At 36.5% G+C, this 16,965-nt stretch overlaps 2 protein-coding genes across 3 annotated transcripts; one reads left to right on the top strand and one right to left on the bottom strand.

The window, feature by feature from the left end:
* Positions 1 to 3,146: 3,146 nt before the first annotated feature.
* Positions 3,147 to 14,137, bottom strand: LOC125068039 (transcription elongation factor SPT6). Of its 2 annotated transcripts, XM_047677011.1 has the most exons (25): positions 13,983 to 14,137; positions 13,780 to 13,870; positions 13,295 to 13,494; positions 12,941 to 13,060; positions 12,509 to 12,666; positions 12,151 to 12,284; positions 11,537 to 11,652; positions 11,024 to 11,196; positions 10,636 to 10,789; positions 10,130 to 10,272; positions 9,655 to 9,789; positions 9,123 to 9,274; positions 8,753 to 8,874; positions 8,500 to 8,684; positions 8,249 to 8,414; positions 7,853 to 7,995; positions 7,673 to 7,767; positions 7,308 to 7,485; positions 6,914 to 7,100; positions 5,878 to 6,810; positions 5,502 to 5,749; positions 5,110 to 5,314; positions 4,936 to 5,032; positions 4,127 to 4,854; positions 3,147 to 4,081 (listed from the first exon to the last, which is right to left on the bottom strand). In XM_047677011.1, exons 1-25 carry the CDS (start codon positions 14,013 to 14,015, stop codon positions 3,881 to 3,883), a joined length of 5,097 nt encoding a protein of 1,698 aa, XP_047532967.1. In that variant the 5' UTR covers positions 14,016 to 14,137; the 3' UTR covers positions 3,147 to 3,880. The 2 variants fall into 2 exon arrangements, with proteins under 2 accessions (XP_047532967.1, XP_047532966.1); XM_047677010.1 differs by having other exon boundaries at positions 3,147 to 4,854.
* A 497-nt stretch (positions 14,138 to 14,634) lies between these two features.
* On the top strand, positions 14,635 to 16,942 carry LOC125068225 (aryl-hydrocarbon-interacting protein-like 1). Its single transcript, XM_047677294.1, has 6 exons — positions 14,635 to 14,821; positions 14,898 to 15,083; positions 15,254 to 15,413; positions 15,492 to 15,678; positions 16,310 to 16,452; positions 16,531 to 16,942. Exons 1-6 carry the CDS (start codon positions 14,744 to 14,746, stop codon positions 16,749 to 16,751), a joined length of 975 nt encoding a protein of 324 aa, XP_047533250.1. The 5' UTR covers positions 14,635 to 14,743; the 3' UTR covers positions 16,752 to 16,942.
* Positions 16,943 to 16,965: the final 23 nt, after the last annotated feature.

Raw genomic sequence — 16,965 nt, 5'->3', positions numbered from 1 at the left:
AAAAAAAGGGTGAATGAAATAACGCAAATTAGTGTTAGAAACACTAATGTATGTAACTAAGGTTCAAATATCAGGTCATAGTTGTTCTGTAAGGAAAATCGGTTACACACAGAGCCGTCTCAAGCTATGCTGGGGCCCTTGGGCACCCATGAATTTGGGCCCTATTGGTAGGTATTTACTACCATGTACAAATAATTTGCTTTTTGGCCAGGCCTTAAGTATAGTTTCAAATAAACGGTGCGGTAGTTTCGTAAATTCGTAGGAACCTAGGATTGGTTGTACGTACAATGTTATGGGTATTTTATAGTATATATATTTTTGTCATGAAAAGCACGACTTTCCTTTCACGTCGGTATGGTACCTAAAGACAGTAATGGTTACACATTGAGTATAGGCCTATTTTAATTAAAAAGCTACCAGAATAGGGAGAACAGGGTTTATCACTAGTCCTATGTATAACATACTCAATACAGGAAAATTGATGTTATTTTAAGAATAAATTATATTACACAAGTCTGATTAAATTATCTCAATGTATATAATTCTACATTTTGATGAATAAAAAGCAATAATTCATATATTGGTTTACTGTACAGTTATCAGTTAATAAATAAAATAACGCGCCCTGTGTGAGTTCGTTCATCATCGGAATATTTTTTGAAGTACTTGCGTATTGTTTTGTTCTTACCCTTTTTCATATATTTTTTTAATATATTAGAAGGCGGTAGTGCGTGGAGTTCTCTTGTACATTGCCACTTTATCTAGAATTTTATTACATGAGATTATCTGTGTCGTTTCGAGTAAACATTTTTACCTTAAACCATTAAACATGCGCAATATGAAAATTGCAATTTCTATTAATATGATATGACCAACGTTCAAAGTATTCAAGTTACATTTATTTTTATACATTGTACCTACTTATTTCGATTTTCGACCAAAGATCTCACGTCAATTCGATATCAAAGTAAATGTATTTGTTTTTATTCCTCTTGTGGTTAGAATAGCTTATAGGTAAATTGCTTGAGATCATGTCATTTAATAATATTTTTATTTTACCAACTTTTGCAAAATTATAAATCATAATTTCGTATATAAATAAACTACTGGCTACATTTGACAAAATATTATTAAACAACATTGTCATTTTATACTTAGTTACCTTAGTTACCTATATCGGTTAGGTTACAACATAAAAAATAAATACTTACCTACATTACTTATCATTCAGCACATTTACAAAATAAAACGTAAACGATTTGTATATTTGTCAAACGATATTTTATAAAACGATATGTTTGCAGAATAAGATGCCACGTTTTTTGTTAAGCGTTACGGAACCATGTTTCAATAGAAACAGTTTATCTTCTAAATGTAACTCGGAGCGCTATTCAAATCCAAATTGCAAGACGCTCCCGACATGTCAATTATTCAATTCGGTTTAACAACATAACAATGTGGTAAGTGCGAGATGCTAGCCGTCCGAGTTTCCCCCAATAACCGTTATTTTCAAGAATTCTTGCTTTTAATGCACTACATACCTTTATACTTAGCTAGGTACATATATACTGTATAAAAACTGCAAGTAAAACAAACATATCATCGAGTTTCCGATTTCGCAAAATCAATACATCTTTCGTGTTGAAAAGTATTCTTTTATAATATTCCACAGATATTTTAAACTTTTCCAGTATATTCCAATACTTAAATCTTTCATAAAAACAATAATAAATAAGACATAATTATATAGATATTAAGAATCGGTTTGTATGCCTGTACTTGCTACCTATTTGTTGATTTTCACACAAGATATATAAATGTACTTTTATTTATTTAATATAATTTAATTCTTTGAAAAAACAATTATTGAGTTATTTTCCAGTTCCTTTGACGCAATCGTTTCACACAATAGTAGTTTTACTTATAATAGGTTCCTACTATCAGGTAAAATGACGATTATACCGATTTTTCCGAAAGGTGATTGTGAAAGTATTGTTTAATTTTGAATTTAATAATATTTCTACAAGTAAAAAGTTAATATTAATAAACGAGGAGATGATTATGTTATACAAAAAAATATTATACATATTTTTACATAAGGAACAAGCTTAACATCAGCAATAAGTTTTTGTTTATGATGTCATCATAAAAATTGTTTTTTGCTTTAGCGCACATTTAAAATCTCTAGCGTGGTTTTTGCTGAGGAAAATGGTCTTCATTCATTTTTATAAAAAAAAAAATTTGTAACAATGCCATGGACTCAACACACAAGCACAGGGTTCACAATTTTTCCCCTGGAATTGACATTTTATTTATTAATAAATTACGTCTACAAAGATTTGTAGCTTTGCAGATGATTTGTAACTTCAGTCAAATATGACTTTTGTCCTCAGTCTCTCCTGTCACAGGTTGGGATGCAATGTTTGGGCTAAACCGAACATGTTTGACTTACATCATTGGTGTCTGCCAGGTCCTTCTTTATCGTCTGTGCAGGGCGTACAAAAAACCCAAGACGCAAACCCTATCCTACATTTTCTACAACCAAGCAGCAAGCATTGCTGCTGGTAGTGTGTTTCAATGGTAAGGTGAGTTAGCCAATGTTATTACAGGCACAAGGTACTTATCATCTTAGTTCCCAAGATAATGGTGACATATTGGCAATGTAAGGGATGATAAATTTTTATTACTTTGCCCACATGCATGGTGGTGGTGATACTTACCATCGGCAGACCAATTTGCTCGTCTACCTGCCTATGAAAATATTTATGTCACACTCATTTTATATATCACATTCTATATATCATACACACGCGTACACATGCCAATGCGATTCACACACACACATACAGAATATGTATTGTTATGAGGTACAAGTATAGGTACTCTTGACACAACTAAATTCTATAGTTTACAGCTGAATATATTCTATACGGGTAATAAAGGTAAAATAGGCATGAGGTATTCTTATTCAGAACATAATTTAATACGCCCAGCTTTAAAAATGAATTTTTGTGTTTTAAAAAGTAGTTACCGAATACGTCCTGTTTAGAGCAAAGTGACTACGGAATTAGGTAGGTATTACGGCATCAAATGTAGAACAAAAGCAACGATCACAGTTTCAGCTTGGATTAAAGAAAACAGAAAAATGTTTGTCATAACCTTTATTAATTTTCCCGCGAGTTAACGACAGAATACATCGTGTGTCTGTTACGTCACTAACCATCTATAAGGCATTTCTATTGTTTTTTTCGGTTTGATTGTGAGCCGTAGTTACATCACTGAACCATACGGAGGCATCGTCTGACACTTGACATATTTGGAAGGATTACATTTTTAAATGCTACCAACTACTTGGTATATTAAAAAAATATAGAGATACAATTATTATTATTATTATTGCCTAAATTTTTCGAATTAAAATAATAAATAGTCATAAGTTTCATAATTGTATACAATGGACAAAACCGGCGTACCTATCGATATAATTAAAACGCCTCAACTTAAAAAAACAGTGCATCCGAGGGCAAAACGTCATCGACTACAACATCTCGATTTATTATATTTAGAGAGAAATCAACATCTTCGACTATTATATACCTTTGCTATCTACTCATTCCGAGGCCTGTCTCTTCAATTCATTTAGCTATTTCATAAACTTCTAAACACTGCAATCGAAGCTCCACCACGGTCGCGAAATACACAAGAAACAAGAAAAATAGCACGAGTGAAGAGCATAGATATGTCTAATATAAGACGAGTAATATTTAATTCCGATGAATTCACGATACACTAGCCGACAAGCTTCCGCGAACGTCCCGCGACGAGCACCGAGCGGCGCCCGGTCCGTACAAATGTAAAAACGCGTCCAGTCGGCCGCGGCCTAGTTCTCGTCGTACAGCGGCGTGGCGTCGCCGAGCGACATGGAGCGCGGCGACGTGTTGGTGTGCGGCGTGGAGCGCACCGAGTGCGCGCGCGACGAGCGGCCCGAGCCGTGCCCGTGCGGCGTGCCGCGCCCGTCGTGCCGCGGCGTGGAGCGCAGGTCGTGGCGCGGGGTGGCGCGCAGCTCGTGGCGCGGCGTGGAGCGCGAGTCCATCCGCGGCGTGCGGCTGGACTCGCGCGGCGTGGACATGCCCTCGCTGCTGCGCGGCGTGGCGGGCGTGTCGCGCACGGAGCGGTGCCGCACCCAGTCCTCGGCCGCCTTCTGCCAGTCGGACGGCTCCGTGTACACCGGCAGCTGCACCTGCTTGTGGCGCGGGACGGCCGGCGCCAGGAAGTCGGGCTGGCGCGGCGTGGTCGCGAAGGGCGTCATGTAGGGCGTCTGCGCGGAGGGCGTGTAGGGCGTGTTGATGTAGGCGGGGCCGGGCGTGTGCGCCGGCGTGTGGAAGGCGGGCGTGTGCGGCGCGGGCGTGTGGTACATGGCGGAGGTGAGCCCGCCGTGCGGCGTGCGCAGCGCTGGCGTGCGCTGCATGGGCGTGCCCGAGGGCGGCGGGTCCCGGAAGTGCTCCTTGAACCACTTCAGCAGACTGCCGAGCGAGTCGAACATCCGCTGCCTGAACTTGTACCCGTCGGGGGTCACCGACACGTACTCGTGCGTGCACCTCGCCCTCGGCAGGTAGGACAGGAGAAATCTGCCGGGGTGGTTTTTCGCGGCGGATATGACGTAGTGAATCTTGTTTGCATTTTTGGCCTTCTCCTCCTTGAGGATTTCCTCGGCTTTGTCTCTCATGCCACCGAGCGGCTTGTAGTACTTGTAGGATATAAGGTCACGCGCGTGGCTCGCCATTGGGGTAACGTGACGGGCGATGATTTCATCCAAATCCTCGAACTCCGACCCTTGTATCCACAGACTTCGGCCTGTTATAATAAACGGGTTAATAAATATAATAATTTAGTGTACAGCAGAAAGCAAAAAATTCAAATCGAAAAAGTACAAACCTAGAGAGAAGGCATTTTCTTTGCCCTCTTCTCGCACATCAATATGCTGGCATATACCATCTGCCACCTTCCATGTCACAGTGAGGTGATCAGAGCCCTGTAATATCGAGGTTTTATGTTAACGCCATTTCTTTTATAATTCTACTGGGACTTAAAAATGAAAAACACACATACCTTACTACTCGGTCTGACGATGACTTCTCCTTGCGCCATGTTCTCCATGAGTTTTTCTGCCTCTGCGAAGCTGATATTGTGGAAGGCTGGATGCACAATCACTCTCTTCACATATTGCAAGCGCTCTTTCGTCTGTTTGGCTTCGGTATCCTTGCGGACGTCTTTTTCTTCGGACTCTTGATCGTAATATGGATCTTTCGATGGTCTTAAATGAAATATCTCAACTGATTACAAATACTCACGCTAAATTAATATTTTCCATATAATAAAATAAGTGTTTACACAGTGGTCAAAAGTCGACTACAATTTTTTTATATAGATGTGGTATCTAGCTACATCTAAGCGTTAATAGAGGGAAAAAAAATTAAATATAGAAAAAATTAGATGCTTACCTCCATTCATTGTTTTTATCTAATAAATCTGATGATTTTGAGGAACAATCAACGGAAAATCTTTCAACATCTATTTTTAGTATTCGGCAGTGTATGGTTTGCCCTATTCGTACCCGCTCCGTAGGATCTGTTACGTGTCGATCCGACAGATTTTTTATGTGAATATATCCTGAGAGGCCGTTGTCGAGACGAATTCTCACACCCGTCGCTTGTCCGGGACATGCACCCGCGTCGAAATGATTCCATACCTTGAAATTTACAACAAATTTCAATAAGTACAAATACATCTTATCAATCGTGTTTCAAAGATTCTTTTTATTTTAAATATTGACATAAATTGTGATTTTTGGAAGCAAGATTATATTATTAACATTACCTCTGAAAGCTCAGGAAAATCATTTTTGTGGCAGAAGGGACACTCCCACAGACCAGTCTCATCGTTTCTCACCGGATTCGCTTGGTCTAACATTTCTCTTTGAGGTTTCCTGTGCGTGATACCGATTACAGTTGCTAATACTAATTTTCCTACATAGAATGTTTCAGGAGACTCTTTGGTAAGCATATCGAACAATTCTTCAGCAGTTGCCGAACGATAAGATACCCTAAGGTCCTTGTACCTAGAGTTCAGTTCCGCTCGTATATCGTATAACGTAATGCTCTTGTTACCGAAACCTTGTCTCTCTAATTCTTCTGCGAATGCATCTAGGTCCAAGTCTTTAAGTCTTTCTGGTGCCTCGAGGATTTCTTCTAAAGCACCTGCAGGATTTGCGTCTTCGTCTTCATATTCCAAGGCATCGACGGCCATTTTCCTGGCCCATTCATAAGTTTCTGGATGAACACGAGAACCATCCAAAACTTCTATATATGCCTCTGTGCTGTCGCCCAGGCTATTTGTATCAATTTTAATGAAACCAGAACAGTTAATAAATACCTTTGGACCCATGTGACATACTGTTACGAGTTGCGTTCTATTTTCTAATTTCTGATTAGTTTGTTTGAATAATTTGATCAGTGCTTGAGCTTTCCTTGGACCTAAACCACATACAAATTGCAATAGTTCCATTCCCCTTCCCGTTAAAACTGCTTCATTAACATCTACACCAACTTCATTCACACGGTTAACGAATTCCAACTCTATTCCTTCGAGTAAGTCTTCTTTCGTTATGTGATCTTGCAGCGGGTGATATCTAAGACATAATATTTCTTCGTCCGGCCCACAAAGTTGTGATATTTCCATGAGAGGGTCTTGTAATAAACGAGCTTGGCATATCGCCTGCCTTAATGTGTCCGGGTATTCTCTGAAGTCATTCTGGAGAACAATATTACGTTATACTAAAGAGTATTACACAGTGCATGTATTAACTTAATTCATTTGTATAATTAAAAAAGTTATTATTTTTCTATCAACTCACTCGTCCTTTGATACTGTTGCTATATATTTTGCTTATAGTATTGTCTGCAATTTCTACTGGAATGCGAGGGAACTGTTCGTCTTCCACTAGCTGCTGTACGCATTCTGTGACATCTGCTTTGATGTTGAGTGCGTCGCGAGACTCACCGCCTATAACTATAACGTGTGGTTTCTTGCGAAGAATAAATCTGCAAAGTATATAATTATTTTTTTAGTCAAGAAATAAAAAATATAGAACGGATAAAAGTACTTTCACGAATCTTTAATTCTACAAAATTAATATAAGTTAATTGATAAACTTGTAATTCGTACTTTTAATTTTACCTAAATCTTCGAAATAGCCCCACCGCTATATTGCCTAGAATAAGTAAACAGCGTAAGTGAGTCCAACTAACCGTCGCAGCGCCGTCATGTCGGCCTCCTTGTTGCGGCGCTCCAGCGCGTCCCAGGCGTTGCGGCGCAGCAGCAGGTGCGGCAGGCGCAGGTGGTCGGCCACCTCGCCCGCCGACACCACGCACGCGAAGGCGCAGTGCGCGCGGTCCGGCACGTACGCCACCGACATCACGCGCAGCCCTGTACGGACACACCGGTGGTGTGAGCACTGAGCACGAGGGCCACACAACTGTACCGAGGTATAGTACGAGTGTTTGTAATTCGAACCAACAGCTTAGCCTTAGCTAATGTTACTAATGAATAGTAATAAAATGTTTAATATGATATGTATAATTCTAAGCTGCCATCGATCATATTTTTCACATACCATTAGATGCATCCCATTCTTCATCGTCGTCATCGGAAACTCTGGACTCGTAAGGGGCGACCTTGAGCCAATCGTACAGTTTTCGGCGACAACACCTGCAATGTTGATATAATTAGTCATAAATACATAGAAATAAACATATTGAGACTACTTATAATTGATTTAACCATTTCTACTCACTTGAGGACATATTCTTTGGATTCTTGCAATAGCACAGCCTGTAATTCTCGTCTAAGCTCTGGCATTACTATCTTAGTGAGAGCAAGTGTGACTGCTTCTGCTCTCAGCTCGTTCCAAGCTTGAACTGTTGCCGCGAATTCATCCTGAAGTAAAGGCAATTATACATATACTTTAAAATACATGTTTTCGTTTGTATAATACGCAAAAGAATATAACATTGCCAAACATCTTACGCTTTGTCAACTCTGAGAATTTCTTGACAGAATAACTTTAATCATACCATTCCGGTAATTAAAACGTGTATGACATATTATTATACTACTTTATATTTAACTTATTTACAAACGCATTATCCAAGAATTACCATGCATGAAAAACGACAATATTTTTTTTTACCTTTTGGTACAACTGCTTCAATTCTTCTAAATAGCTGGGGCCGGTGTTACCCTCAATCTGCTCACTAATATTTATCTCTAGCAACTTATCCTCGACAGCGATCGTGAGCTTTAGGAACTGGTCGCCCGTCAGGTCGCGGACTGGCTTCCTTTTGAGGTACTTCATACTGAGGACGAAACGTTCTGTTACACTACGAACGGACACACGGGCACCGAGCAACGCACGGACTACGGAAACGGGGAGGGCGGCACCTGAAGCAGGCGTGGCTCTCGTCGATCTCCTTGAGGCCGCGCGGCGTGGGGCGCACGCTGACGGTGGCGCGCTCGCGCAGCGCGTCGCGCAGCGTGACGCGCAGCTGCGGCTCGCGGGCCAGCTGCATGCCGCACATGTACACCGCGCGCCGCAGCACCTCCGTCGGCGAGCAGCCCTTGGGCGTCTGCGGGCACGTGGGCGGTCAGTGCGCGCGCCGGGCGGCCCGTCTCTCTCCTATGCTACGATACTCACGAGCGGCTCGGCGGCCTCCAGCGGCGGCACGGGCGGCTGCTCCACCTCGTGACGCTGGTAGTTGTCGCGCACGTTCTCGGCGAATTGCTCGGGAGTCAGACCGAACTTTTTCACCAGTGGCTCTGCCGACGGTAGAAACATAAAATGAATTATAACCCTATAAAATTACCTCTGATTTGTTTTTGTTTTGAAAAATATCCGTACTCAATGAATAAATGAGTAGTTTGGTATTTTACAGTTTAAAATTTATACTAAAAACGGTAGAGCGGATTCTTATTTTAAGGAACATTTCTAATGAAACTTTACATTTTGTAATTTTAATATTTAATAAATAATTCGTTATCGATAATGTATGCTATGGTGTACTGACCGATGCCGGCCTTCCGGCACAGCTCGTAGGGCCCGGAGCGCACGGCGTACTTGACGTCGGGCTCGTCGGCGTCGGGCTGCGCGGCCAGCACGGCGGCGGCCGCCTCGTCGGGGTCCTCCCCTGCGCGCTCCGCCTCCTCGCGCGCCTGCCGTCTGCGGCCGGGAGCCATAGCGGCTTGCGTTACACGAGCTCATCGTAAGCTTTGTACATGGGACCGACTGCCGCGACCGACTGCCGCGACCGACGGAGCGATCGGTCGATTGGGTCTTTGAATGATCATCGATCATTATAAACTTTCACATTTTATTTAACTTTTTTTTTCGTTTCATAAATAAATGTTTATTTATCACTTGAATTCTTGCAATTCTAATATTGTATATTATTAAAAGAATAGATACATGGTACACGGTGATTATAAATTGATTGAAAAGTGCCATCTGACAACAAATGAGTAAATTATTCGATTTATCCAAACTAGAAAATTTTCTACAGTTTTGAATATAAAACGAAGATTAAATCTACTAGTCCTTACTTTTTTTCTTCCAATTCTTTTTTTCTTTCCTTTGTCCGTTGCACCTTTTGCATTTCCGGCAAATCATTAGAGTAGTACAGGAAGAAATGTGCGTGTACATCGCGAAGCTCTTCTGGGGTTTGTACATTCTTCATTCTGAAACAAATTATTGTTATATTATATTAAATATATCCGAACCTGCCAAATTTGAGCCAGACATGTTAATGCACAAGTTTGTGCAAAACTCTATTGCCTTTTTAGTTAGGCAGCATTAGTAGAATATATCTCAATCCAATAACTTATTTCTTAGCCCAACCTGGGGTTTGAACCCAGTACCTCGAGTTCTGCCACCTTATAAGGTAGCCAACAAGGAAATGTAACGATAAGTAATACCACCTTAGCATTATATTTGTACCATAAATCATTACTAATCACTTTTTTTATGCAGTAGTTTTAACAAATATAATCTTATATACAGTACATTATAACAACAAACCTTTCTATATCCTCATCCCGTATGAGCCTCATGTTCTCAGGCAGTGGAGCATCAGGATCAACCATCACCTTATCCAGCTGGAACTCACGCATATTTTCTACTAGACGAAGTAAGTTTTCCTTTCGCTGTTTCAATTGACACCACTGGAAAAAAAGCATGTTATAATAAATATAATAAATAAATAAATATTGGACAACATCACATACATTACTCTGATCCCAATGTAAGTAGCTAAAGCACTTGTGTTATGGATATCAGAAGTAACGACGATACCACAAACATCCAGACCCAAGACAACATAGAAAGCTAATGAACTTTTTCTACATCGACTCGGCCGGGAATCGAACCCGGGACCTCGGAGTAGGCGTACCCATGAAAACCGGTGTACACACTACTCGATCACGGAGATCGACAAAGGAGGTGTTATAAAAATCTAGACATCCATTTTAACCTTAAAGATTGAATTTATGTTAAAAATTAAAAAAAATCATATACTTTAGTTTTACCTTAGCGTCGTATTTGTAGACCTTCCAAAGATCATTTATGCTAAGTTCAGGTTGAACATATTCCTTACGATAGAAAGCTATGAATGGAACTTCTAATGTTTGATTCCTCATGAAGTCCAAGGCTTGACGGATCTTTACAACGGTACTGGAGCCCCTGTTTTAAAGTTTAATTAAATTAGTCAGAGGCAATTATTACACTGTTTTTGTCTGCTAATTAAATAAACTATTTAAGCTTGTAAATATCGTAATAGTGGGCAAAGGCCTCCTATCCGTTAAGGAAAAAGGTTGGAGATCCACATGCAGATTTTCTCATGATATTTGCCATCAGCAAACCCAGATGAATTTTAAACTTTGCTTTTTGCCTGAATGTGATTAATATAAGACAAACCTTCTGGACCGTTCTCTTGACTCTTGTGCATCTGCCTTTGAGACCGGAGGTTTTAGGAAGGCTTGTTTGTAGATCCACTCTGCTTCATCTTCTAATTCAGTACTACCTTCCTCCACAGGTGTTATGGGTACTTCTCGGATTTGCATTCGCTCCGGTACATCTGTTTTACGTATCTAGAATGAAATTAAGCATACATACTTTAATGAATTGAGAAATGTAAAAAATATCCACCTGACCAAACACAGCGGCGTGAGCTTACGACGCTACCAACCAAACTATGAAGACATTATTGGGCCAGAATGTGTGCACAACTATGTGCAGTGTATTGTCTGTTCATCTGAGAAGTTAGCCGCGAAAACTGCAACTTTACAACTAATTATATCTATCTTGAGGAAACTATGATCAGATTTTATTCTGAGCCGACCTGAGAATCGAACTCAGGATCTCAATTAAATAGCAGCAGAACTACCTTAATTCTTATCATAACCTAACATGCTTAATCTTTTATTATACCTCATTATCCAAATCTGTGAAGTGACTCCTCTTCAGCTCACTTGGCTCATATATTTCAAATATAGACTTCTTGCTGGGTCTTTTTGCTTTGCCTTTTTTAGTTCTTCTTCTTTCACCTTTTAGATAAAAAACACTACATTAATCTAACGTCAGTTAATTTCAATAGACAAACAATTCTGATATACAATTTACATAACTGACTAATAAAGAAAAAATCTCAATATGTTGTTTAAGTATAAATCTTTCTGGAAGTAATGTAATACCAATAACATAACTCTTAACCTTTTCTCATTCTTACTTTCTGAATGGACTACATATTAATTGTTTTAATTCAATTTGAATTATGGTATTTTATAGATTATTAGAAAGCTTGTTTAGTACATGATGTCCTGAGAGTACTATATTTATTACTAATTTTAACAATGCCTCACATTAAACAAACTACTAACACAATACACGAGATTATTAAATACATGAGAGATCTTCAAATTTAGACTTTTGTTGTGACAAGTGTGAATGTTATGTTCATGTTTTTCATATCATATTATTCATCTTAGACTTTTAAACCATATTTATAACATTTTAAAAATATACACTTTAAAATAAGAACTCACCATCTTCTTCCTCATCCTCGATATATTCATCCAAGTCCTCATCCTCCTCATCCTCATAATCTTCTTCACCATATTTGTCAAACTCATCATAATCAAAATCAACACCGAATATGTCTTGACCTTCTTGTAGTGAACTGTTAAGCAAATTAATTATTGTTGTAGCATGAAAAAAAAAATAAAATTGAGAGCATAATTAAAAGTTATGATTATATTAAAAAAAAAGGTATTTCTCTGTTGAATACTATTTAACAAAATCCACATCTACATAAGTAGAGTTAAACTTCGGTCTTATGTTCTGTATACTTAACAAGTAATTAGATAATACAATATTTCATATTATTTATATAAATTATCATACGCGTCTGTAAAAATTGGTTTCCGTTTTTTCTTCCTTTCCGCTATTGGTCTACCATCATCGTCTACAATAAAATCATCAGCATCTGACTCCAAATCCTCATTGTCATCATCATATTCTACTTCTCTTGGTGCAGCTGATTCTGAACGATTTTCATCCTCCTATATCAAACACAAAATTATGTTTCTTATAATATTATATTGGAATTCGGACATTATGTATGCTAAATAAATTCTCTATTTTGTATAATTAACTGTAATTAAACAGTATTAACTAAAATAAAACTAACATACAGAATAACTCTTAATAATAGTTCTTGACAAAGGAAAAACATTTATCAATTAATTTATATATATATAGCCATACATAACCAAATGTATAAGGTACATTGGATATGCTTTAATCATACAATACCCATAATTTTAAGGATCTTACCTCATCGGAACCACCAACAAATAGCTTCTCAGCAATAACTTCCCTCTCTAGCTCTGGATCATCTGCTCCTTCGTTGTCACTATCATCATCTTCCAAACGTCTCAATCTTTTGAATTTGTTCTAGAAAATTCAATTTATACAACATTAAAAAATATTACCCATTTAATTCATCTCTTGTTTGAATTATCTGTGGTTAAGATTATTTCAAATCACTTTCAGCCTTGTGAGAATACAGAAAAGGTGAACATTAACTTATATTTTATTAAAAAATGGCTTATTCAGCTGGTAACTCTGAGAATTAATTTTCATATATTTGTTAAATTTATAAACCATTTTTGTCAAATAACTACTTACTCTTGCAACTTTAACACCCAAATTCTCTTCAATCAAGTCATAATCCTCGTCCTCCAGCCGGTCATCCAATTCATCATCACTCTTTTTTCTTTTCTTTGGACCTTCACTAGCATCTGAGTCCTCTCCGTCGCTTCCAGACTCCTCTATTGGTGCATCGTCAATCAAATCTTTTAACTCCTCGCGGAGGCGCTCTTCATCATCTAAAATAGGTAAAAACAAACATAGTTTAGTTTTAATAAATAGTGTTTTATACTGGGTTGCTTTTGTAATAATTATAATAAATAATTTAAGTGCACTTTATAAAATACGATGATAAATACGAAACGCAAAACGCGATGACATACACTGCCCTACTTACCTTGGCACAGTTTTAAGAAAATATAACATTTTTAAATGATGTGGAAGCAACTATTTAATATTTTTTGTAGCTTCTAAGTGTCTTACTTAAGACATTGACGGTGAAGAGATCATAATAAAGCACAAACCCTCATCGTCTTCTTCATCATCGCTTTGAACGGCAGCTTTACGTTTAGGCTTTTTACGCTCCGCTGGTTTCTCATCTTCCTCAGATTCCATCTAAAGACATAGAAAGCAATTCTTTCATTGGAAAACCTACTGACTAACTAATAAAAAGTAGTGTGTAGTCGTAATCAAAGACGAAACAAGCATTGATTTGCATTACACTAACCTCGCTGTCCCCTGCTTCCAAATATTCCGCCATGTTCACTTATAACTAAATTCTGTAATTTCCTTAAGTATATTACTAAAAAAAAGAAGAGTTTTGTAACTACTAAAATATATAAATGAGAAAAGAAAGCCTACGAATAGAAATCACTAAGTCGCGTCATAAACAACGTCCTTTTTTTTAATTGCCATATTCAAAGATTTCTTCCATAAAAATATCAACGCAATAAATGACAATAAATTAAATGTTTTTATTAAATATATTATATTTTTGTAATCTAAAAGCTTATATTATTTTACTTGGCCGTATTTATATGTATATTGAATTAATAAGAGTAGAGACCATAGACTTACTTTTAACCTTTCTACTTGTTAACTTAAAAAAAATACTTCTAGTGTTTAAAATACATTCAGTTACAGTACGCATATTTTTTTTAAATAGAATTATAAAACACATCATACGCTAACTTTAAATAAAATCATATCCATACCGTACACTCGATCCATTATTATGATGTAAAATTTCATTTAGAACATAGTAATAAATTACTCATATGAAATTACACTAAACAAAAAAAAATTGATGTTGCTTAAAGCGAGTAAGAGCTGTATAGTAAATCACTGTTGATTTTTAATAGAGGAAAAAAAATTAACAAAAAAAATGAAGTCAAAATGTCAAATTGTCAATTGATAAAAAAAAATTACAAATACTGTTATCAGCAAAACATAAAAATTAAAAACTTTTAGTCAGAGATTTTGTGCAAAATGACTAACACAGCCCCAATTGTAAAAAATACAATCTACACAGGACAAAAATATGTACCTATTGCTGATGGAAGTAAAGTAAGTAATTAGTAAGTTATAAGTAAGTAGTATTGTCATTGATATTGGTTTATTTTTTATTTTTGTCTTAATCTAGGTACACTTTCATTTCCAAACATGGAAATTAGGAAAGGAAAGGACACTCATTGATGACAGTAAAAAAATTGGTCAAAAAGAGCCAATGGTGCTAGTAATTGGACATAAATTCAAACTTGAGGTTTGGGAGTCAATTGTAAAAATGATGGCTGTTGGCGAAGTAGCGAGTTTTCAAGTGAAAAAAGAGGTATATATATGTATTTTACTAATATTTGTATATATTTAAAGACTTAATGTTAATAAATCTTATGTATATAAATAAATAAAGTTGACATTTATTTTGCTACATAAAATATTCTTTTTAAAAAAATAATCACACAGACAAAATTATTACCTTGTTTTTATTTTTATTAATAGTTAGTGTACAGTTACCCCTTTGTGTCAAAAACCCTTCGTGAACTGGGCCAAGAGCAACGCAGAAAGCATACATGTACTATGACGCTGCACACCGAAGGAATCGGATACCCTGACTTGGATGATTTGATCAACTCACCTTGTGACTTAGAATTTATAATAGGCATGTATAAATAGTAACAACTATATTTTAATAATATTTAAGAATAATTTGATCATAATAGATAATTTTGAATTATAGAAGTGTTAAAAGTTGAAAGATCAAATGAATATGAGAAAGAGCTCTGGCAGCTAAGCAGCGAAGAGAGGCTTCAACTTGTACCCGAACTTAAAGAAAAGGGCAATAAATTGTATGGACAAAAGTTGTATGATCAGGCAGAAGATGCATACAGACAGGCTATATCCATTTGTGAACAACTAATGATCAGGTTTGAGTATATTTCATAATTTATTTAGTGGTTCAGTCATAAAACAGCAACAAACAGACTTGCATTTACAATATTAGTATTGATGGTTATGGACATTGGCACTGCAAGAAATAATAATAACTATTACGTTATTAATACAACACCATGGCATGAAAACTTTCGTTATATTGTGTCTGAATTACAGTGACTTACTTTCCCTTAAAATATAATATTATTTTATGATTATTCAATTACATGTTAAAAGAAATGTGATAATTATGTTTATTATTGTGCTTTAGGTAAACATTTTTCAGATAAGTTATTTTAATGGTTTTTAAATTGATTTCATTATTTAAATTTTATAACTAACTGTCGGTAAAAACCTTAACCTATTTGTAATTATTATAATACTAGGTAAGAATATTTCTCAGCTACTATATTTTAAACATGATGTCATTTGGCTTCATAATACACAGTCAATGATAACATCTCTAGCTAACATTACAAAATATTGTATTTGAAAAATTTGCCTTGAAAGTCTATTAAAGAACTTGTTTAAATGTTTGTTTTAAGAAATTATATAAATTAATGTCGAAAGTTTAAAGTCATAGGCAATGAAACCAAGTAAAAAATTAATCAATATTTTTTATAGAGAAAGAAAATGTGATGAGGAATGGATCAACTTAAATAAAGTCAAACTTCCAATTTTACTTAACTTTGCTCAGTGTAAACTAGTCAAGGGTGAATACTATGCTGTCATAGAACATTGCAATACTGTTTTAGATCATGATGCAGGTAACATTTAATGATAATAATTGTCTTTTTTTTATTTGTATACCATTTATTTAAAAGAAACTTTTTAAAATATTCTAGATAATGAAAAAGCACTATATAGAAGAGCTAAAGCAAACGTAGGAGCATGGAATCCAGAAGCAGCTGAAAAAGATTTTAAACGATTGAAAACTTTGAATCCAGAACTGATTCCAACTATTGATAAAGAGCTAGAAAACCTCAAACAGTTAAGAAAAGAAAAAAGTGAAAATGACAAGGATGCTTTAAAAAAGTTATTTGATAAGGATAATAATGCTTCATAGCACTATCTAAATAACAATAGTTACCAAGTGTACTCAGATATTTACTGTAATGGCAATACAAAGATGCCAGATAATACAGTACATTATTGCTTAGAATTCTTTAACATTTAATGATAACAAAACTTAACCTGTTAAGAACATATTTTTTCGTCTTCCTATGTAATTAAGCCTAATTTATAATAATATAATAAGAAATTTTATGTTTATTAAACTA

This window comes from Vanessa atalanta, chromosome 13, assembly GCF_905147765.1.
Source record: "Vanessa atalanta chromosome 13, ilVanAtal1.2, whole genome shotgun sequence".
Classification (NCBI taxonomy): Eukaryota; Metazoa; Arthropoda; class Insecta; order Lepidoptera; family Nymphalidae; genus Vanessa; species Vanessa atalanta.
The sequence above is the reverse complement of the archived record's forward strand: the minus strand, read 5'-3'. Positions and strand labels throughout refer to the sequence as shown.